Source organism: Delphinus delphis, chromosome 11 (assembly GCF_949987515.2).
Source record: "Delphinus delphis chromosome 11, mDelDel1.2, whole genome shotgun sequence".
Lineage (NCBI taxonomy): Eukaryota > Metazoa > Chordata > Mammalia > Artiodactyla > Delphinidae > Delphinus > Delphinus delphis.
In genome coordinates this window covers 8,511,519-8,533,858 of record NC_082693.1, presented here as the reverse complement: position 1 = coordinate 8,533,858, position 22,340 = coordinate 8,511,519, and the positions used below count along the sequence as shown (strand labels likewise).

The window sequence follows — 22,340 nt, the reverse complement described above, 5'->3', positions numbered from 1 at the left end:
TCTAGTTTTCAATTTTTTGATATAAAATTTATGTTTGTGTTAAAAAATGCCAAATAATTCAGAAGATAGAAAGTAAAAACGAAAGACAACACCCTCAGACCTCCTTTCCCTAAATTTATGCTTGGGGTCATGTTATGCCAGGCATGTTGCGAAGTACTGAGGCTACAATGTCAAATATGACATGATCCCTGCATATGAGGAAACAAAGTCTAATACAACTGTCAACTGAGCAGCAAGTGTGATACAGTGCCGTGATGGGGCATGAGCTCGGTATAAGGGAGAGCTTGGTCACTTCTGTCTGGTAGGGGTAGAGATCAGGAAAGGTTTGAGAGAGGGAGTGACCGTTGAGTGGACTTGACTTTAAGATGTTCCCCATGATATGGGAGAAGAAGTGGGAGGTTTAAGTGGCTGCAGGCACTACAGGCAGGCAGACACATGAGAGGAGAGCCATGGCAATCTTATGTAACTGTTTTTCAGAGGATGTTAACAAATATGTTATGGTGAGGGGCAGAGTTGGAGGGGGAATGTTGACAGGAGGTAAGTCTGGAAAGTTACGGAAGACATTATGTCATACGGAGGTAGTTTGATTCTATTCAGTAGGTGAAATGAGTAAGATTGAAACAGGGAATAACATGATCAATTTTGTGTTTTTAGAAGAACATCTAGGCTGCATGAGGAGTATGAAACTGGATGAGCTAATACCCAGATTTTGCACTAGTCTAAGGATGAGAGGAGAAAAACCTGAACTGAAGTGGTGTGGAAGTGGGGAGGAAGAATCAGATATGAAAGATACTGAGCTGGGAGAGTTTAAAGAATTGGTGACTGGTTACAAGGGGGAAGGCAAGGAGAGGGAGAGCATAGGTGGAGTAGGTTCCATCTGACGACATGTAGATGGTGCTACCATGAAGTGAGCTAGAAACTACGAGAGGAATAGGAAAGATGATGGATTCAGTTTAAGTTTGAGATGCTTGTAAGAGAAGGCACATGCAATTGGAGTTGCCCTAAGGCACTTATATATACAGCATGTGGGTCGGAGGTAAGGATTCTGAACTGCCTATACAGGTGAGAATTGTAGGCATTTAGGTAGGAATTAAACTTTCTGAGTGAGATCACTGAGGAATGTAAACTGAAAATGAAAATGAAACAAAACAAGACAAAACACCGGAGAAGAGTGCCAAAGAGAGAATCTTAGGGAATACAATTGAGGGGGAGGCTAAGAAAGAGACTCCAGTAGGAGCTGCTAAGGATGAGTGGTAAAGAGTGATGATGTAGAACAGGAGAGAGGAAGCTAAGATGCAATAACTTCAAGAGAAATGGACAAGTCAATGGTAATGAACAGTGAATTTTAAAAATAATAAACAGTCGGGCTTCCCTGGTGGCGCAGTGCCACGGAGCGGCTGGGCCCGTGAGCCATGGCCGCTGGGCCTGTGTGTCCGGAGCCTGTGCTCTGCAACGGGAGAGGCCACAACAGTGAGAGGCCCGCGTACCGCAAAAAAAAAAATAATAATAAAAATAGTAAACAGTCAATACGGCAGAGAGTACAAGTATGAGGAAGGCAAAAAACAGCTTACTGTTTTAGAAACAAGAAGGAAAATAGATTATTATATAGCACAGGGAACTCTACTCAATACTCTGCAATGGCCTATATGGGAAAAAGAATCTAAAAAAAGAGTGGGTATATGTATATATAAAACTGATTCACTTTGCCGTATACCTGAAACTAACACAACATTGTAAATCGACTGGACTCCAAAAAAAATTTTTAAAAAAAGTCATGGCATAAATCTCATCTACTTGATTCAACAAATCTTTAATTCATGCCTACTAAATATTAAGCATCACGGTAGCACTGGGGAGACTATTTTTAGGTGCTTGGAGAAGTGGAAGGAATAATCTGAATCACTAATTAGAAGAACGTCAGGCACGGCTATTGAACATACGTAGGAGGCCACAGAAGCAAAGAAGAATGAATCAGTTACTGACCATGTTTAGTCATGTGGGTATTTTTGGACGAGGTGACATTTGACCTAGTCTGTAAGCCTGAGTCCAGGTTTTCCAGGTAGAGCAACTCAGGCACTGGGTGACCTTTCCAGAGTGAGGAACACACGTGCAAAGATAAGAGCACAGAGGTAAGTACTAGCTTGCTGCCGTGTACTCCTGGGTAAAAGAAGGAAGACGAGAGTACAGAGGGAAGAGATGAGGTATTGCTTCTGGATTGGAATTTAGATCAGGATAAGATCATTTTGGGAAACACCAGCAGAATCAGACAGGATGGCAAGGTAGACTGTCGGTCTGAGGAATGGGTAGTCCTCAAAGAAGGGGTGGATGAGGGGATTTGGGGCAGCTGTGGCTAAAAAATAGGATGAGAGTCTACCATGGAGGGTTTTACAGCATGCTGAGGGGTGCTCATGCTCCCTTTTCCTTAAGGGAGAGAGTAAATGTAGTAAGCTCGCCTTGGTGGTAGAGTGGAGAATGTATGATTTAAAATGACTGTTACGAACATATTCACAATATAGAAGTGAAAAGTTGCAAGTGGTAAAATGCTAGTGTTTCTGTAATTCCATACGGAACTGCCATATCCAGGCAAATATTAATGTGGGGTTTGTTGGGAGGGTTGGAAAATGATTTTAAACAAGCGCTCCGGGGACTTCCCTGGTGGCGCAGTGTTTAAGAATCTGCCTGCCAAAGCAGGGGACACAGGTTCGAGCCCTGGTCCGGGAAGATCCCGCATGCCATGGAGCAGCTAAGCCCGTGCGCCACAACTACTGAGCCTGTGCTCTAGAGCCCGTAAGCCACAACTAGTGAAGCCCGTGCTCTGCAAGAAAGAGAAGCCACCGCAATGAGAAGACCGTGCACCACACGAGGAGTAGTCCCCGCTCGCTGCAACTAGAGAAAGACCGTGAGCAGCAGTGAAGACACAATGCAGCCAAAAATAAAATTAATTAATTAATTAATTTTTTATAAAAAACAATCAGCTCTGGAATGAGAGTGCTCGGATAGAATGTCTGGCTCCATCATTTACTAGCTGTGTAACCCAAAGCAAATTAAGCAGCTCCTGGGCACTGCAGTTTTCGTATCCAAATAAAGGTTAAAAATAGTGCTTTCTTGGGCTTCCCTGATGGCGCAGTGGTTGGGAGTCCGCCTGCCGATGCAGGGGACACGGGTTCGTGCCCCGGTCCGGGAAGATCCCACATGCCGTGGAGCAGCTGGGCCCGTGAGCCATGGCCGCTGAGCCTGCGCGTCCGGAGCCTGTGCTCCGCAGCGGGAGAGGCCACAGCAGTGAGAGGCCCGCGTACCGCAAAAAAAAAAAAAAAAAGTGCCTTCTTGGCTGCTTCTGGTTTCCAGGCAGCCCACTCTCATCCTTTCTTGGGAGTGTACTTTCCCTTTGCTTAATTTAAACTTAATTAAAGTAGCAGTTTACTACTTAAAACTGCTCCATGCCTCTCATCTGAATTCTTTCCCTGGAGAGGACAAGAACCAAGGAAATTGCTGTTCCACAGTGTCTTTCACAGAGCAGAAATTTTAAAGTTTAATGAAGTTCAGCTTATCGACTATTTCTTTCATGGATCACGCCATTGGTGTTGCATCTAGAAAATCATCACCAGTACTTCCAATGGAATAAAACAGAATGGAAGCTTGCCACTTGTGACAACATGGATAGCCCTTGAGGGCATTATGGAAGAATTGTCAGCTGGGGAATGCCCATGAGTCTCAACCCAGCGAGTTAAACTAGTTCAAGGGCTTCCTGGTACAACAGCTGCTCTAAACCTTGGCTCTGCAAGAGGGGGGGAGCAGTCACCACAGTGTCCGCTGCAATTCCAAACAAAAGCGGAGCAAAAGTAACATCAGTTACCAGCAACAAAAACACCTCAAACTACCTGGTACTTTCATTATCCTGGGCAGCTTCATTCTCGGTAAATGTACCTTTGCTGGACTTTTCATTTATTAAAATGGCTTCCAAAATTTCAAAAAAAAAAAAAAAATAGAGCCCTCTTGAATAATTATTGGGAGATTCAAATGAAATACTACAACATATATAACACACTCAGTAAGTACTGTTATCAGTTGCTGTGTGTCCTTGGGTAAGGCAACTAAGCTCTCTAGGTCTCAGTTGCCTACCTATAACATTGGGATTATAATAGCATCTACCTCATAAGGTATTTGTAAAGATCGATGAGATAATTCATATACAGCATGTATCTCAGTAACTCAAGGAATGTTAGCAATTATCATTAATAGTAATGTTATTTTTGAATTATATTTCAGAAACAAAACCCCTTGACTGGATAAACAATGGACTTATGTAAATTTTGCTCAAAAGGAGAAGGAAAAATACAATTGACTTTCTAATTACTGTGAATTAGAAACTCGATATTCTAGAAATAGTTTATATGTTTTTAGAAGTATAGTCTGTTGAAATTATAGGAGGAGTAACGCTCATTTACTTTGAGAATGAAAATAGCAAATATTTGAAATCAATTCATAAGAGAAAGGAAACATGCATTTTCATGAACACTGAAAACTATGCTCAAACCACAGAACCTCCAACCTTTTCCCATGAGGTTTACTGTGCACCACATGCTAGGATTAAGGAAACAAAGTTGCTAAAAAGACAATATTTAACATTTAAAAATATATCCAAAAGTCAGATATATAATCAGCAATGTCTCATGATTGAAAACTGTTGTCAGTCATCTAAAGGATGAGGCAAGTCACTTCTGAAATATTATATACCTTGTCACCTGTTTAGCCCCATGTCTCTGTGAGGCTGGTTCACAGGAAGGGTACAAACTGATGTGCTGTGGTTCACAGGGAAAGGTACAAACTGAGGTGCTAAGCGTGACAATTTAATCCTGGCTCTGCCACTAGTTTGCAATGTGGCTTTGTGCAAATTATTTCAATTCTTTGTGTCTTTTCAAGCTTTTACGATCCTTTCTATTTCAGAGGCATATTAATAGCCTACCTTTGGTAGTTTGTTTCATTTCTTAGAAGGCCTGGGAGTGGAGGTGTACAAAGTGTTCCTTCTGATGCCTGATGAAGGGCAGCTGGTCAAGTATGACAACTCTCTTCGTCCACAAAGTTTCGCATAACTACAAAGGGATTTATATTCAAAACTTGACCTTAGCACTGTAGCGTTTTATAGTATAGTTATAGTAAGAGGATACAGGAAAGGGGTGTTTTTTTCTATGTATATCTTATTATTCCTAGGGATCTTTGTATCATTCCTTGGCCCGTCCACACCTTTTTCTAAACATGCCTCGGGACAGCATAGGGGTTCTCTTCCAAAAACTAAAACCGCAAGAAAGCCAAGCCAAACTGAAGCACCTCCCAGGCAGCTTATTTTTTCTTATTTTAGGGTGGGAGTGGTCCCTAGAGAGAGACCTCATTATGATCAGGGCACTTGGAATAAAACTCAGGAACGGTAAACCCACAGTCAGAAAAGAAAATACCTAGAGGGAAATACAGCTTCAAAGAAAAGGAAAAAATAAAACTTTCAACACTATATAGCCTTTCCATCTTGGAAGCCTGGTTTCCTAGGAAACGGTCACACCTGCTGTAGAAACTCCCTAGGGTTGTGTTTCTCTGGGTCTTTAGTTAAAGCAGGAGGGCTTGTGAATATTGAAGCAGGGAGGGAAGGAGACAGGGAGCAAGGAAGAGGTAGAGAGAGGAGAGTCCAGGTAAAGACATTTCCAAATGATCAGGGAAAGATAATTCTTTAGAAGGGAACTTTTAAAACTTTGTGTCCTTTAGCAGAGATACACTACACTTCTTTCTTATTATGTCCTAGAGGCAGCCTTAGGAAGGATCATGTATTTATTCTTTGCATGGATATAATTATTATTAAATAATGTTCTAATCCCTAAATTCCATCCCCTCATTTCACAGTAAGGATTTAAGTCCACTCTTGTTGATCCTTTGGGCAGAAAATCAACATCTCCCTTGCCCCAAATATTATACAAGGAAAAGTGGGTTTCTGGAGGTATAAATGAGTTGGTTGATTTACATAGTTCTTCTTCTCCTTTACTTTCTTCTTATTTCTAATTTTGGCTGGGGAATTGTTAATCATAAAAAAGGGACAGGATCTTTTAAAATTTTATGCCTTTGAGATGTGTATTAATATGAATAGGTTTCAGCAGGAAGAGCCAAGTATATAACAGATATTTATACATACTAAACCCATTCATTCATTCCATTTTAACTGAACTTATTTCAACTGATGTTCTAGGTGCTGGAACTGATGTTCTAGTGACTAAACAGACAATAGTCTTTTCCAAGAAGGAGCTTATTTTCTCCTGGAGTAAGACAGGAGACTTACTCAATTTTCTCCTGGAGTAAGACAGGAGACTTACTCAAATAAGTAAGATATAGAGTATATTTGATGGTAATAACAGATGATGGAGAAAATAAAGCTACCATGGTGGTGGGTCTATATATGTACTTTCCTCTGGAGTCTAGAAACATCCACCTGGTTAATTTTCTTGGGCTATATAGAACTTTAAAGAGACGTAGGGTTTTGGAGAGGATGTCTAGTTTAAGCTATATTCTGCTCTATGATCTTATTCTTTTATGTTCTGCTGATTTGAGATATTCTTAAGGACAATGCTGTGAGAAGCTAGCAATTTCCAGAAAAATTTAGGCCAAATCAGATAAGCCAGCTAATGGAAGGATAAGGGAGAAAGCAGATCTCTATTATATCTGTTTATGATTCAGAATCTCACATAAGTCAGTGTATAGAAACCAGTTTGGCCAGGAATTTAGCTGAGTCGGCCCTGTGCTGACAGAAATATTGCTGAAAAGTCAATAGATTTTTTTAAAAAATCAACCTGTAAAGTTTAATTTTAGATAACCTCACTAGGTTATTTTAGATGACCTCACTAGGTGATGGACTTACTCTTGACCCAGCAGAGCTTCTGCAATCACCACAAAGCTCTGTGCCTCTGTAAAAATTACATAGTTAGGTAATATTAATTTTTCATAATTTCATTCTTCATTCATTCACTCGTTCAAATATGTATTCAGCCCTTATATGCCAGACACTATTTTCAGTACTGGAAATACACTGTGAACAAGATAGACAAGATCATTGTTTCAATGGAATGTACATTCAAGGGGAGGTGATAGACAGAAACAAAGAAAAACCATGGAAATATCACTTAATAATCTTATTTTTAAAAAGCATACATAATGCGGTGATGTGCTAGAAATGGACTTCCAAGGACATCTTCCAACGATGCGCCATTTAAGTGGAAAGCTGGGTAACAGGAAGTAGGCTAGCAATAACCCATCTGAGGACTGATTAATGCAAGGGTATAGGAAGAGCTAATGCAAAGGTACCAAGACATGGACACACTTGTTTAGATCAAGGATAAACGGAAGCCCACTGTGACTACAGCATTTGAGTGAGAGAAGAATAGTTCAGAAATGGATGACAAACCTAAGTAGGGCCCAGGTGAAAAAGATTCTTGTAGAATTTTATTCTAAGTACAGTAAAACTACAGGCAGTTTTTAAATCACAACGTACCATAATAAAATGTCCACTTTAAAAAAAGAGCCATCTGGGTCTTAGGAAAAGTGATGTAGATTTTATTCTAAAAATAATACACACTATTGAAAGTCTTTATGAAGGATATGGTTATAAAGTGAAAATAAGATTCACATTTTAGGGGCTTCCCTGGTGGCGCAGTGGTTGAGAGTCCGCCTGCCGATGCAGGGGACACGGGTTCGTGCCCCGGTCCGGGAAGATCCCACGTGCCGCGGACCAGCTGGGCCCGTGAGCCATGGCTGCTGAGCCTGCGCGTCCGGAGCCTGTGCTCCACAACGGGAGAGGCCACAACAGTGAGAGGCCCGCGTACCGCAAAAAAAAAAAAAAAGATTCACATTTTAAAATATATCAATGTCTGTATCCTGATTTTTACTTATTTTCCCTGTTAGATTGTAAGTCTCAGAGGATAGTGATCATATTTTCTATTTCTATACTATCTTTGCTAGTTATCATTCCCCATTTGGAAATGATGTTTGGCACAAATTTCTGTACCTGAAATTTATCACACAGAGGACTTTGCTAAAGAGGAAATGAATTTCTGTGTCTTTAATCTTTCTGTTTTTGAACCAGACTTGAATTCCCAATGAAGTGAAACTCACAGGTCACGAAGAGACCAGGGTTTGTTTGAGAGTTTTACTGTCCCTTTATTTTAATCACAATGCTAGAGGATACCTGCAGCTGTTTGAGGGTCTTCCTGATCAGATATTGCGGGCTATTCAGATTGATAGTTGACCTCACTAGGTGATGGGCTTACTCTCGACCCAGCAGAGCCTCTGCAGTCACCACAACGCAAACCCGTGGGGCGTGGGCAAAGGAAGGATGCTGGCTACAGTTTTTTTTTTTTCTTTTTTTACTTAACAGGTACAAAGTTGAGATCACTTAGATCCATCCTTGAGAAACTGATGATCGTGTTGCTTTTATAATCTATTTTTGGAGCTATAAAATCAAATGAATGAGCAAACAAAATCCTTACAAGAGAGAGACTTTTGACAAAGAAATCCCCCAAAAGAAACAGTAAAGCAATCATTTCTCATTACTGATAGGCAATTTGCTTTTTCAGAAGAACCATATAGGAGGGGGGCGTTTTGCAAAACGTAACAACAAATTAATTCCGCCTCTTCTCTGACGATGTGAAAAAGTGTTCTTTGTTAAGGCATTTTCGTGAGAGTCTCTTACAACTCTAATTTTGACAGAAAGGTTATACGAATAGCCGTATGGAGATGATGGTAATGCATAACTTGATTCAGTGCAAAGTAGGACTGGGTGGATGGGGAGGGTAGGAGTGGATGGGGCTTGTGAAAGAAGCTAGCCGTGGTAAGTGAGGCTTGGCGTGGAGCCTTGTGACAGTGTTTCCTAGGACAGAGGGAATGTTATCTGGCCCCTGAATACTGTTGTCCTGTACATTTTGCTCCTTTCTGGAACCAACTCCTCTCACTAGCTTGCTGCTGACATAGATCCAAGAGGAAGAAGAGTGTCTTTTCTTTTGTCCCCTGCAGAGCCCCGGCGTCCCTCTTCCGCTTGGCGTCCAGTGGCCCTGATCCTGCTGACTCTGTGTTTGGTGCTGCTGATTAGCCTGGCAGCTCTGGGGCTTGTGTGTAAGTCTGCACTCTGACTTGGGGGAAGATCCTGGTTCCAAGGTTTGTCTAGGATGAGAAATACTTGTTATGATATTCTTTTTTTTTTCTTTTTTTACTTTGATTCTGGAGCCTGTGAATAAGTCCTTATTGAAATGCAACTCTGTAAATGATGTACCTTATTCTAATGCAACTCTGTAAATCACGAGCATAGTGGAAGAAACATTAAAATACAAGTCACTTACCAGCTAGACTTTTACATTCTGAGATAAGAAGGTTTTTGTTCTTTGTTTATATATCAATATTGTTGTTTGTTTATATATCAATATTTAACATCAGCAGTTTTTAATGAATGCATACTTCAGCCCTCTTCCATGCCACAAAAGACGACAGCGGCTGTGGTTTTTGCTTTTAGCATTCACGGCTCAGTGGGCTAATCAGAGGAAAAGATTTCCCACCCCCTCAATATACGGAGAATAGACCAGGTCTTAATCACTGTAATATTTTTCAAAAAGTCCAGGAAGTTATAGAATCATTTTGCAAAGACTCATGAAAATCAAATAAGGAAGAATTCACGTATAAAGTCTTTAAATTTCAAACTAGTAAGGACAGAGTAAAAAACTTAAAAAGGAAGTGAGTAAATGGGTTTCATCAGATGGGACCCTACAGCAATATGTCCTGAACAGTTGAAGAAGGTGGTTCAAGGTAAAAGAGCACATAGAAAAGCAGGTTCAAATGTCAAAATTGGATTTTTTTATAGGATATTTTAGAACTTGTTTGTAATCTTAAATTTTAAAATTAAAAAAAAATGTATCTTAGTGTTTCTACCCTGGCTCCCAAATTTTTACTTCATTTTGATATAACTGTTCGTTTGCATAAACCATTCTTTTTAGTGGTAGAAAGCAACTCTCATGATTCATGAAGAATTTTTTTTACTTAGATTTAGAAACCTGGAGTTTAAAGCTAAGTGTTGAAATTTTCTAGCCAAGTGATGTTGAGAAAGTTACCTATTCTCACTGAGCCCAATTGCAAAGCTTTAAAAATATAGAAACAATAACATGACTCTTTCAGTGACTGAATGGGATAACAATATACGGTACATTGTCAATATACCGATCAATAGATAAATGGATTTATGATTTTAGGTTGAGTAACGGTTTGACAGTGTACACAGAAAGATTTGTTGAGCAGTAAATATGGTTAAGGAATTTATCCCTGAAGTCAGGAATTGTCATTATGACTCCATATTTTCAGATAGGGAAACAGAAATCAATTTGCCCAAGGCAATACAATTTATTATGTACTATAGTCCAAACCTGAGTGTAGGCAATGCGCTCAGAGCCTGGGATCTTAAATAACATACTGTTGCTGTCTTCCCCAGATGTAGAAAATAGAAATAGAAGTGAAGAATATAAGGTGTCCAGTCTGACTTGGTAAATTGGGTTAGTTTTTCAGTTCTACCAGCTCTCCAACACTCAGCAAGAAAACATTTCTCAAAAGGAAGAAAGGCTGGGGAATCTCTCCCGGCAGCTTCAATCTCTCCAGACTCAGAAAAGGAAGCTTGCAGAGACTCTGCATCACGTGGCTGAAAAACTCTGCCGTGAGCTCTATAACAAAACAGGAGGTGAGTCCTGATCGTTGAGCTCCCCTTTGGGAGCTATACGGAGCGCTATACAGCGCTATACGGAAAATCAGTCCGTATAGCGCTGATTCTCCCATCAATGTACCTGGGAACCATGTATTATTCAACTAGTTGTCTGGCAAACTTAATAAAGAGTTCGGACATCCAGATCATCCCCGGTTATTGGGATCACGTAGTTCAGCTGTGTCTGTGTTACAGAACGTGAAGGGATTCAGCAAATTCAGACATTTAGAATAATAAATACAGTTAACTTCAATTAATCAGAATAACACTACAAGTAAATAAAATACAGGTTTTTTTCTCAACTGACCTTGGCACCTAAATACCTAAGAGTAGGATACATTTCCTAATGTATTCACAAATCCTTCCTCATGAAGAAGTTAATGAACTCATAACTATAGTTTTTGGATTTTAAGAATCATATAGGAATCGAGTTAAAAAGACAGATAAATGGAATCAGGCTCTAGTTATTTTAATGTAGTATGACTTGTCTGGGTACCAAAAATCTGCATTTTATTAAGGACCACCTATGATGACAATGCCAATTTTGTTTGTTTGTTTTTGCGGTACGCGGGCCTCTCACTGCTGTGGCCTCTCCCATTGCGGAGCACAGGCTCCGGATGCGAAGGCTCAGCGGCCATGGCTCACGGGCCCAGCCGCGGCATGTGAGATCTTCCCGGACCGGGGCACGAACCCGCATCCCCTGCATCGGCAGGCGGACTCTCAACCACTGCGTCACCAGGGAAGCCCGACAATGCCAATGTTGGATGAACTGTGCTTTGGTAAATACTACTGGACAAGCCTAGAAGCATCACCTTAGTTCTTTGTCTTCTTTTTCTTCTATCCTTCTGGGTTTCATAACACCCAGCTCTATTCAAGTCTGTCTTCTTTTCTGTTCTCCCTATTATGCGTGCATAGGAAGCCAGATACATTTCCAAGTCCCCGATTTGTCTTGCGGGGACTCTACAGTCAGATGAAGTCTCCCAGTCGCCCCCACACAGACTGGTTTCCACACTAACCAGACAGCCTGATTTCATGGTTACCCAGTAAATAACATCAACACGCACACTTCCACTTCTCTAAGTGATTCCTTCCTACACGACTAATGACCTCACTGGTCATAATTTTATTTATTTTCTTTATTCTTCTTTAACTTTATTGAGGAATAATTGACAAATAAAATTATATAAATTTAAAGTATACTACATGATGAGTTGATATACACATATATTATGCAGTGATTATCAAGATCAAGATAATTAACACACCTACCAGATTACTCATGGCATTAAGGGACATTGTAAGGGGTTTGGCTTCTTTTTTTTTTTTTTTTTTTTTTTGCGGTACGCGGGCCTCTCACTGCTGTGGCCTCTCCCGTTGCGGAGCACAGGCTCCGGACTCGCAGGCTCAGCGGCCATGGCTCACCGGCCCAGCCGCTCTGCGGCATGTGGGATCTTCCGAGACCGGGGCACGAGCCCGCGTCCCCTGCATCGGCAGGCTGACTCCCAACCACTGCGCCATCACGGAAGCCCTTGGCTTTTATTTTGAGCAAAAGAAAGATTCATTTCAGGACCCCGAGCAGGAGAAGTACATGTCTGACATGAGTTTTTAAAGGCTCATTCTACAAATATGTTGAAAATAGACTGGGAGAGGGTAGGAAGGATAGAAACAGAGAAATCACATAAGAGATGACTATCGCAATAATCCAGGAAAGAGGGAATGGTTCCTCAAGCTAGGATATTATTGATGGAAATGAATGCATGATGTAATAAAGTGGGGTGTGAGGGGTATGAGGGAGATAAAGGAGTCAAAGATAACTCCAGAGTTCTGGGGCAAAGCAGAAATGGGGAAGAATTCTGTGGTCATGAGGGGGGAGGTTAGGAACCAGGGATGCTGTTTTGAGCATGTTGACTTTGAAATATCCCTTAGATATGTGTGGTGATATGAGTAGGCAGTTTGATATATAAGGAAAAAGGTCTGGGCCAGAGATATAAGCCAACTTTCAAAGCAAATCTCCCAAATAATTGATTTACTTAAAACCTCATTTTACCTTATGAAATATTTTAAACAGTCAGAAACATACGAACAATAATGTAACATCCATCTGTGTATTGACCACTCAGATTTTCACATGTTAACATTTTGACACTGGATTGCTTTTAAAATAAAGACATTTTTGTGGAATCACTGAGTTCCCATCTCACCGTACACCGACAAGGGATGTGGATACAGGTGCCCAACTCTCAAAGGCCCAAGGCCATGTATCCACACAGGTGATAAGACCAAGGCCATGTATCCACACAGGTGATAAGACCATATTTACGATCATGACCCACTCAGTCCATCTCACCCTTGACTGTGCACTTATTCCTCTGACTTTGATGACCGTTTCAGTTTCTGACACGTGGAGATTTACCATCTGAACTCAGGCTTGGCTTAGTATTGTATTTATGTGATGTTTTTCTAAAATTTTATTCACTTATGCTTTGAATGAAAAAATAATCCAGGGCTTCCCTGGTGGCGCAGTGGTTGAGAGTCCGCCTGCCGACGCAGGGGACGCGGGTTCGTGCCCCGGTCCGGGAGGATCCCGCGTGCCGTGGAGCGGCTGGGCCCGTGAGCCATGGCCGCTGAACCTGTGCGTCCGGAGCCTGTGCTCCGCAACGGGAGCGGCCACAACAGTGAGAGACTCGCGTACCGCAAAAAAAAAAAAAACAAAAAAAAAACACGAAAAAATAATCCAGATCTTATTGATATATATTTCATTAAAAAATCCTTTTACTACCATATAAGTAGATTTTGAGGAAGAAAATTATAGAAACTTCAATGGTTTCCCAAATCCAATGCATATTGAGTTTTTGAACAGATGAAAAGTTCTTTATGAAATTGACTATCCTCTCTGTATGCTGAATTACACGGGGCAAGGAACACTGAATTTCCAATCATTCACTACTAGATTCCATTGTCCATAAAAGCAGGTAGTGTCTATTTTAATTCCCATTGTATACCCAATTATAATTCCTGGCATATAGTGGGTGTTCAGTAAATATTTGTAATTATCATTGGGCAATTAAATATCTAAGAGCTAGGGAATCAATTCTTTCTTGTGTCATCAAGTATTATGTAATTTCAAGAGAACAAAAACAACAGACTTAGGTAGAAGATAACATTAAATTCGGTTTCTTTTCAAGAGCACAGATGTAGCCCTTGCCCAGAAAAATGGAAGTGGCATGGGGACAAATGCTACAAGTTCTATGAAGAAAGCAAGAGTTGGCAGGGTTGTGAATATTTCTGCATTGCTGAGAACTCGACCATGCTGAAGATTAATACACAGGAAGTACTGGTAAGGTCCTGAGGCTTGGTCAGTGTTTGAAGTACACTCAGAAAGAAATCTTTAAAAGATTCTAAGGAGTCGAAGCCCACAGACTCTCCTATTTATTGCAATCAAGGCCTAAGTCTTATTCCTATTGCTTTGAATGATCTCTTGAGGTCATCGTTTGTGGAATGATCTCCACAACTATCCACCCCTTAGCAACAAGACCTTCAAGTTCCCCATCAGTCAGGAATCAAATGAAGAAGGTCTTAATTTCTTAACCTCTTTGGTTTGGGTAGGAAGGGAACAATATTGATACCACGTCAGAGACATGAAAATAGCACTTCCTGTCTTTCCATGTGAAAGTGACAAAACTTTTGATTGAAAAACATTTAATTAAATCATTGCCATAATCTGCAAATAAATATCTAGCCTTCCAGAAGTTTACACCCTAACATAGACTGGACAAGGCAAATATGAAAATGAAATTGGCATATATTGAGTAAGTACATGCAATTAAAGTTCACTATTAAAATGGCATGATTTTTCCCTTTTACATTTATTATTGTCTTTGGATTTTTCTTTTAAACATCTTTATTGGAGTATAATTGCTTTACAATGGTGTGTTAGTTTCTGCTTTATAACAAAGTGAATCAGCTATACATATACATATATCCCCATACCTCCTCCCTCTTGGGTCTCCCTCCCACCCTCCCTTTCCCACCCCTCTAGGTGGTCACAAAGCACAGAGCTGAGCTCCCTGTGCTATGCGGCTGCTTCCCACTAGCTATCCACTTTCCACTTGGTAGTATATATAAGTCCATGCCACTCTCTCACTTCGTCCCAGTTTACCTTTCCCCCTCCCTGTGTCCTCAAGTCCATTCTCTACATCTGCGTCTTTATTTCTGTCCTGCCCCTAGGTTCTTCAGAACCTTTTTTTTTTTTTTAGATTTCATATATATGTGTTAGCATATGGTATTTGTTTTTCTCTTTCTGACTTACTTCACTCTGTAGGACAGACTCTAGGTCCATCCACCTCACTACAAATAGTTCAATTTCATTTCTTTTTATGGCTGAGTAATATTCCATTGTATATATGTGCCACATCTTCTTTATCCATTCATCTGTCGATGGACACTTAGGTAGCTTCCATGTCCTGCCTATTGTAAATAGTGCTGCAATGAACACTGTGGTACATGACTCTTTTTGAATTATGGTTTTCTTAGGGTATATGCCCAGTAGCGGGATTGTTGGATCGTATGGTAGTTCTATTTTTAGTTTTTTAAGGAACCTCCATACTGTTCTCCATAGTGGCTGCATCTATAGCCTTTGGATTTGATTCCTCAAACGGTATGACCATTATTTATTTATCATTGTTTTAGCAGAGGTCTTGGCACAGAGTAGTTTATCAACAGAGTTATTTAATTGAAGTTAATACCCTGCTAACTGTGCAAACTCTTAACATCTTTCTAGTTACATCTTAATTCCTATCCACTTCCTGAAATCTGTGATGAATGAAACTCTGCAATCTCTCTCAAACCTCTAAGATAATCTTTTTCATCCTTTCTTTTTTTTTTTTAACATAGTTATTGGAGTATAATTGCTCTACAATGGTGTGTTAGTTTCTGCTGTATAACAAAGTGAGTCAGCTATACATATACATACATCCCCATATCTCCTCCCTCTTGCGTCTCCCTCCCTCCCTCCCTATCCCACCCCTCTAGGTGGCTCTTGATGGCTCAATTTAGGCAGAAAAAGAGGCGATTTATTTGACTAAGCCCATGTATCCCAGCATAAAGCCTCCTAATTTTTTTATTCTCTGTTTCCTCCACCTCCAGCACAAACAGGATTCAGATATACCACTGAAGTATACTAGATGCAGTGGTTAGAAGTATTATTATGAAAGTTACATAGTAATTTTATCTTATGCACTTCATATATTTGCATATATTTAAGTCACTTTCATATGATTTATTTATAGAACTTTTAATGTGAAGGGGCCACCATTCTGTTGGAAACACTATTTTCAACTACAGTTTCTTTGATATGCCTATACTGTAACTATCACTTAGTGATAGTTTCATTTATATTTCCAGTAATCTTTTATTGAACCAACATGTGCCATTAATTATCCAAGGGATTGAGGATGTGAAAATGAATAAAACAAAGTATACGTCCTTAAGGAACTCATAGTATCGTGGAAAAGGAAGGTATAAAAATGGATAATGATAAAAGATTTAGATCATTTCTGTGTTAAAGAGTGAGATGATATAGAAGGAAATAAATAACTTTAAACATTTTTCAATATGGATAGTAGAAAAGGAATTACGTCTATGTAAATACACAAAAATGTAAATGCATATATATGAAACATTTCTCTGTTTTCCCTTCTTAGTCTGAGACATAAATCAGCCTTATAAATTTTTCTTTTACCCTGCTTTGCATTAAAGTATATTCATTATTCTTTTCTCATTCCTGGTCAGTCCTTTTCACATGTATTCATGAAGATTACTTCCCATTCCTGCACTTTTCCTTCCAGATTCTTCCAGTTTCCAGAATCACTCCACATCTCTACATCCCATATTTTTTATATCAATCTTGTTTAATCCTGTGACTTGAAAATAATGGGTCATTTATAAATCTTGATTCATGTGATTCTTGGTTTCGGAACATCAGCATATAGTCTATGCTTATGAAGAAAAAATAATTCTTTAACTTGGACAAATTAACTGACCTCAGCATGGACACTATTTTTCTTGAATGTACTATCATCTATGTTCTCATATTAAAAGTGAGGGCCAGCCCTACGTATCTCTGTATGTATATAACAATTCTAAAGCTAAATGTTTTCTTGTGTGCCTTTCACAGGAGTTTGCCATGCCTCAGAGCTACTCTGAGTTTTTCTACTCTTATTGGACAGGGCTATCCCGCAACGGCAACGGCAAGGCCTGGCTGTGGATGGACGGAGCCCCTTACTCCCATGAACTGTAAGCCTTCAGCACATTTCATGGGAAAGGCATTTAATAGAGAGCTTTTGCCTGAGTGACAACTATAAATGAAACTATCACTGTGTTTGTAGGAGGACTTCCAAAGGTGTATAAAACATAGTACTTACTCTCAGAATGGCTCATAAACCAGTGAGAGAGACAGACCAGGATTCTCTGAGAGAGAGGGAGAGAGAGAGAGGGATCTGTTATGGGTGAATAAACTGAAGCCCAGGTGGTAATGGGTGACCTGCCTAAGGTCGCACAACTCTACAACTTGTCAATACCCAGAGGCAGTATAAGACCTCAGATTTCTTGGCTCTCTGTGCAGTGAAATGGGGAGCACATCTTTCAAAATACAGTCTCTGAGAATAGATTTACTCACAATATAAACAGTAATATTATCAAAAATTAGTTTTACTTATATGAGCATTTAGATAGGCATGTGTATGGTATATTGTTTGAGATCGGTAAACGTAATATCTATATCAAAATATATTACAGTTTAAAGCCTTGTTTGAGCAGACACCTTTCTATATACCTATATAGGATTTATTTTTCCAGGAGATAGTACATATTCAATGTGATTATTTTTTACAGTTAAATAAACTGAGTCACAGAGAAGGTAGATAATTTTTCAGATGGCAGTAAAATCGAATGATAAATTGGATTATAACGTGTATTTTAATTTTAGTTAGAAATAGTTTTTGTTGTTTTGGGTGAGCTGATGCTTCTAAGAATGCGTATGGAAACTGAGGGGCTGAGAGGAAAGAGTCTGGTGACCCCATCTTTCCAGTAGACTCATTATGGGTGTCTATTCTATAATTTTATCAAGCTTAGGACACTCCCTGTGTACTTTTGTATTTTAGAAGTAAACTATGATAAGATGAACTTTTTTTTTCTTTTTTGAGGTTTGAGATTATAATAGATTTCACCAGCCTAAGAAGTAGGGACTGTGTGACCATCCTCAATGGAAAGGCTTTCTCCAAGGACTGCAGGGAGTTGAGGCGATGCGCATGTGAAAGAGCTGCGGCCACGGTGAAGCTGCAGAGGCTCCGTGAGCCTCTCTGAGCCGGACATGGAGGCCAATGGTTCTCCAGCTACAACTGCAACGGCAGGCTCCCTTCAGAGAAGTGGAAGATTTCTGCTCTGCAGAACAAAAGTCAAGTTCTTTATGTGCGCCTGGCCTAGTGTGGTTTCCGTTCCTTTTCCTTCCATTTAATCCCTGTTTATACCTTCCAGGTACTGAAGATTTGATAATAATAAATGTAAATAATGGAAAGTGTTGGTGGTTTTAGAAAGGACTTGTGCTTTGGGGAAAAATTCCAACGTACAGATGCTCTTCAAAATGTGAGAGCAATCAGTGTTGTGGTTGTGTGTGCCTCATTGAGAGTTTGTGGGGACTCTACAAGAGTGCTGTTTATTTCATTATTTGAGAAAAATAAGAAGTCTTGGAGAGGCATGCTGTCTTCAAGAGGATGGTTTTAACATTTTAAATTTTAAATCTTTTGAGGCACGTTTATAACATCAATGTGCGGCTAAAGATGAGTCAACCGAATTGTGATAGGGTGAGTTATCCAATCAGGTCATGGCGAGTGAAAGAGACACTCTGACATCTGCATACACAGCTGGCTTCTGTGCAGGTGCCACTAGCTCAGGACAATATGCGCGCACGTAACAGAAATCGTTGCAAATAACACCATCACAGCCACTGACTTCATCGACTTGGAGATAAATCAATTTTAGGGGTTTAACACTAGAAAGGCTAATCTATGATCATTCCTTGTTTTTCAACAGTGGAAACTAGGATGCTTCAGTTTTATTTTCAGTAAACATCTATCTCATGGTGAAATGACATTGAATTAGCAAATACATGATAAAGGGGAGATGTTGGTATTTATTCCTGTAAGACTGTGTCACTTATCAATCGTTGCTTGTAGACTTCTTCCTTAAGAATTTTCCCTTCAATTTTCTGTTAATTAGTTTGGAAATTTCTTCAGCATTGAACAAATTTTGCATCGATTTATTGTGTACTGCAAAAAGAACTGCATTTGTGGCCATAAAATGAAGTTTTAGATCCCGTATTGTAATTTATTATCTGGCAAATCCCTTCACTTCACAGAACTTATTTCATCAAGTATAAAGTAGACATATTTAGTTTCCTCAGGGTGTTCTTGTTGGCTGAAATGAGGTACATGTGGAATTAGTTTCATAATCTACATTGCAGTGTAAAATGTAAAGGATATTAAAAATATGTAGAAAAGCAGAGGAGGGATTTAGTTTTTAAAAGTAGGGAAGCGAAAGCAAGCATAAACCACCTTCTTCAGAGACCTACATTCGTGAACAAATTATAGAGAGGTCCCTACACTGGGGGCCTGTGGATGTTACTAAATATTTTCTATGACGGGTGCAGGTATTTAATGAACGTGGTTGATATAATAAGTGCATAATGAGAGACATGGATTAGACCTTTAGTTAAGCAATTAAGTGTTATTTAAGCCTTGTTACTGCAGCAAGAAAATATGGTTAATCTGAGAAAGTCAAATGATTTGGTGAACTAAATAAAAGTGAGGTGGCACACATTCAGTTTTGATCCCTGGCATCTTACGTGACTGCGGACTAGTTCAGGGCTGGATGACGGGTGTCTCTTTAAATGTCATTGCTTTAACAGGTCTAGCTGCCTGGTTAGTGGGTGATGATTAGTGTTTTCTCTCCAGATCTGCAGCCTAAGGGAAAGTGTCACTTTGGATGGCGAGAAAGGAAAAATAACAGCATGTTATCTGACGTTTGTTATTCTTTTTTTTTGCGGTATGTGGGTCTCTCACTGTTGTGGCCTCTCCCCTTGCGGAGCACAAGCTCCGGACGCGCAGGCTCAGCGGCCACGGCTCACCGGCCCAGTCGCTCCGCGGCATGTGGGATCTTCCCGGACCCGGGCACGAACCCGCGTCCCCTGCATCGGCAGGCAGACTCTCAACCACTGCGCCACCAGGGAAGCCCTGACGTTTGTTATTCTTGAGCTGATTCCTCTCCATCTTTGCCCTCAACCTCCTCATCTACCTAATAAAATCCACAGCACTGATCACGACATGAGCAAGTATTTCCGAAGAACAGAAAGGAGTACGGCACAGCATTCAGTCCACAAACTTTTTTTTTTTAAATTTTAAGAGTAGGCAATAATCCTAATATGACTTTCTGAGAACAATTTTCCGTCGAGAATCAGACAGGGTAGCACACCGTGAATGGGTTTTCCAACATGAGAAAACTTTTGTTCTTCTAGGCTCTTGTGTGTTTAGGTAATTCTGAAGAAACTGGGGGGAAATGTTAAATGAGGAACGTGGCCTTTCCTGGTAGACCCGAGTTCCCCAGGGTACACAATGAGCTATTTCTTTTCCTGAGGATATTAACCAGCTCTTAAAATTTATCAACAGGAAGCAGGTCAGGGGTCTTGTAACAGCAGGAAATGTGAGAAGTGTGCTGGGAGCTTTTACTTTGGAGATAGTAGCAGATTGTGAAATACACAGAAAGGTCTAGAAGGTTGCCTCAGGGTTGCCCTCAATATTTGGGAGTCGAATACTTTCTAATGGAATTCTTGCAGTTTTCGAAGAATACAAAAAGCTGCATAATCTGATTTCAAGTGTACATACCTTCTTTTATTCATTGTATGAATAGATTTTTAGAATCTAATGATACTTATTATTATTCTATCAATATTACCAAAGTTTTTCTTTTCATACATGTAATGTCCTTTGGATAGAGCATGTTAAAAAAGCCTTTTACATTGATAGGACAGGGTTTTATTTTTCCTATCCTTTCCCTTTTTAAAAACGAATCCGGGACTCAGTGAGATAGATCAGATACCCAGTTCATTATTGGGGGGACTAGGATATGAAACTGATTATCCCGGTGTTAAGGTCCAGTCTTTTACCACTGTGTTGAAAAAGGCCGTGCTTTTCTGGGCCAAAAGCAAACGGCAAGGAAAAATCTCCCACCCGTACCATCTGTGTGGAAAGCAATATTACCACTGAGGAAATCTGTAGAGGCTTATGCCAGCTGCTCTGTAGATAAAACTCGGACTTGTAAATACTGCATCACATGCTGGCGGATGACGTCAGCTGTAGGATGTTTGCCTCTGGCTTCATTGTACTTCTTCTGAAAAGAGTTATTAAATGCTTCCTATCCTTTCTCTAAATACAGCTCCATGACAATACTTTGAAGAATCTTGAAGACAAACAGTCTTTGCTACTAAAATTTGCTATTATTTCCCCTTTATTCCAGGTTATTAGATTGAGCTGCCAGCTGGAAAAACCAGAGCGGACAACTTATACTGTGTTTTCTTTGCTATTTTCCTTTTCTAGGTTCAGCAGAAAACTAGAGAATAATCCCTTTTATTGACATTCCCACCATTTAAGCTCCAAGTCAAGGGTAAATAAAGAAATAAACACAAAAACATGCCCTTCCCATTCCTAAAGGAATGTCTCCTTCAGAGGTCATCTTTTACAATAGACTTCCAGGTTCACTTAAATGATTTCTTACTGCCTCAATTAATTAGGTTTTATTTCACCTTATTTATTTAAGTGGTGTCTTTTTTTTTTTTTTTTGCGGTACACGGGCCTCTCACTGTTGTGGCCTCTCCCGTTGCGGAGCACGGGCTCCGGACGCTCAGGCTCAGCGGCCATGGCTCACGAGCCCAGCCGCTCCGCAGCATGTGGGATCTTCCCGGACCAGGGCACGAACCCGTGTCCCTTGCATCGGCAGGCGGACTCTCAGCCACTGCGCCACCAGCGAAGCCCTCAAACAATATTTTGAAGCAAGTTCTATTATTGTTTTTCAAGGAGGACATTGAGGCACAGAGAGATGTAGTTAAAAGTGCTGGAGTATTAACCTTGAGGATGCAGATCATGAGTCTTTTGATTTGCGAGTGGTGGGGATGTTCAGTGAGAGGCAGGAAGGAAGCTCGCCGCTCTTCTTTACTGGAGACACGCTGATATCGGCAGCCTGGCTATTCCTTCCACTTACGTGTAGCTCTGATTGTTCATCTCTCCAGCAGAATTCTGCAGTCCGAAAAATGGTATTGTCTTACAGGCAGCAGATAGCAGCCTGTCTTCCTTCCAATTTGAAAATCCATATCTCTGTCCTCCCATCCTACTGGTCCAATAACATAATGCCTGGAAACCCAGCAAATGCACAGAAAGATCTGGCAAACGGTGAGTTTAAAAGATCACATTTATTCATTTATTAAAAACAGTATCAGTCAGCTAAAACTGCATCATCTCCCCAGTGACTTATA

General features: G+C 40.2%; 1 protein-coding gene across 3 annotated transcripts in view; it reads left to right on the top strand.

Annotated features, from left to right (window-relative positions):
* Nucleotides 1-18,415, top strand: part of LOC132434414 (C-type lectin domain family 1 member A) — a 19,293-nt gene extending 878 nt beyond the window's left edge. The window contains exons 2-6 of one of the 3 annotated variants that reach the window (XM_060026082.1): nt 9,040-9,138; nt 10,565-10,741; nt 13,948-14,099; nt 16,938-17,056; nt 17,965-18,414. In XM_060026082.1, the coding sequence (XP_059882065.1) occupies nt 9,040-9,138; nt 10,565-10,741; nt 13,948-14,099; nt 16,938-17,056; nt 17,965-18,124 (707 nt within the window). In that variant the 3' untranslated portion in view covers nt 18,125-18,414. Of the gene's footprint in view, nt 1-9,039; nt 9,139-10,564; nt 10,742-11,127; nt 11,542-13,947; nt 14,100-16,937; nt 17,423-17,964 lie in introns of those variants that run through there. The other 2 variants (XM_069541229.1, XM_060026083.1) reach the window with 2 other exon arrangements.
* Nucleotides 18,416-22,340: the final 3,925 nt, after the last annotated feature.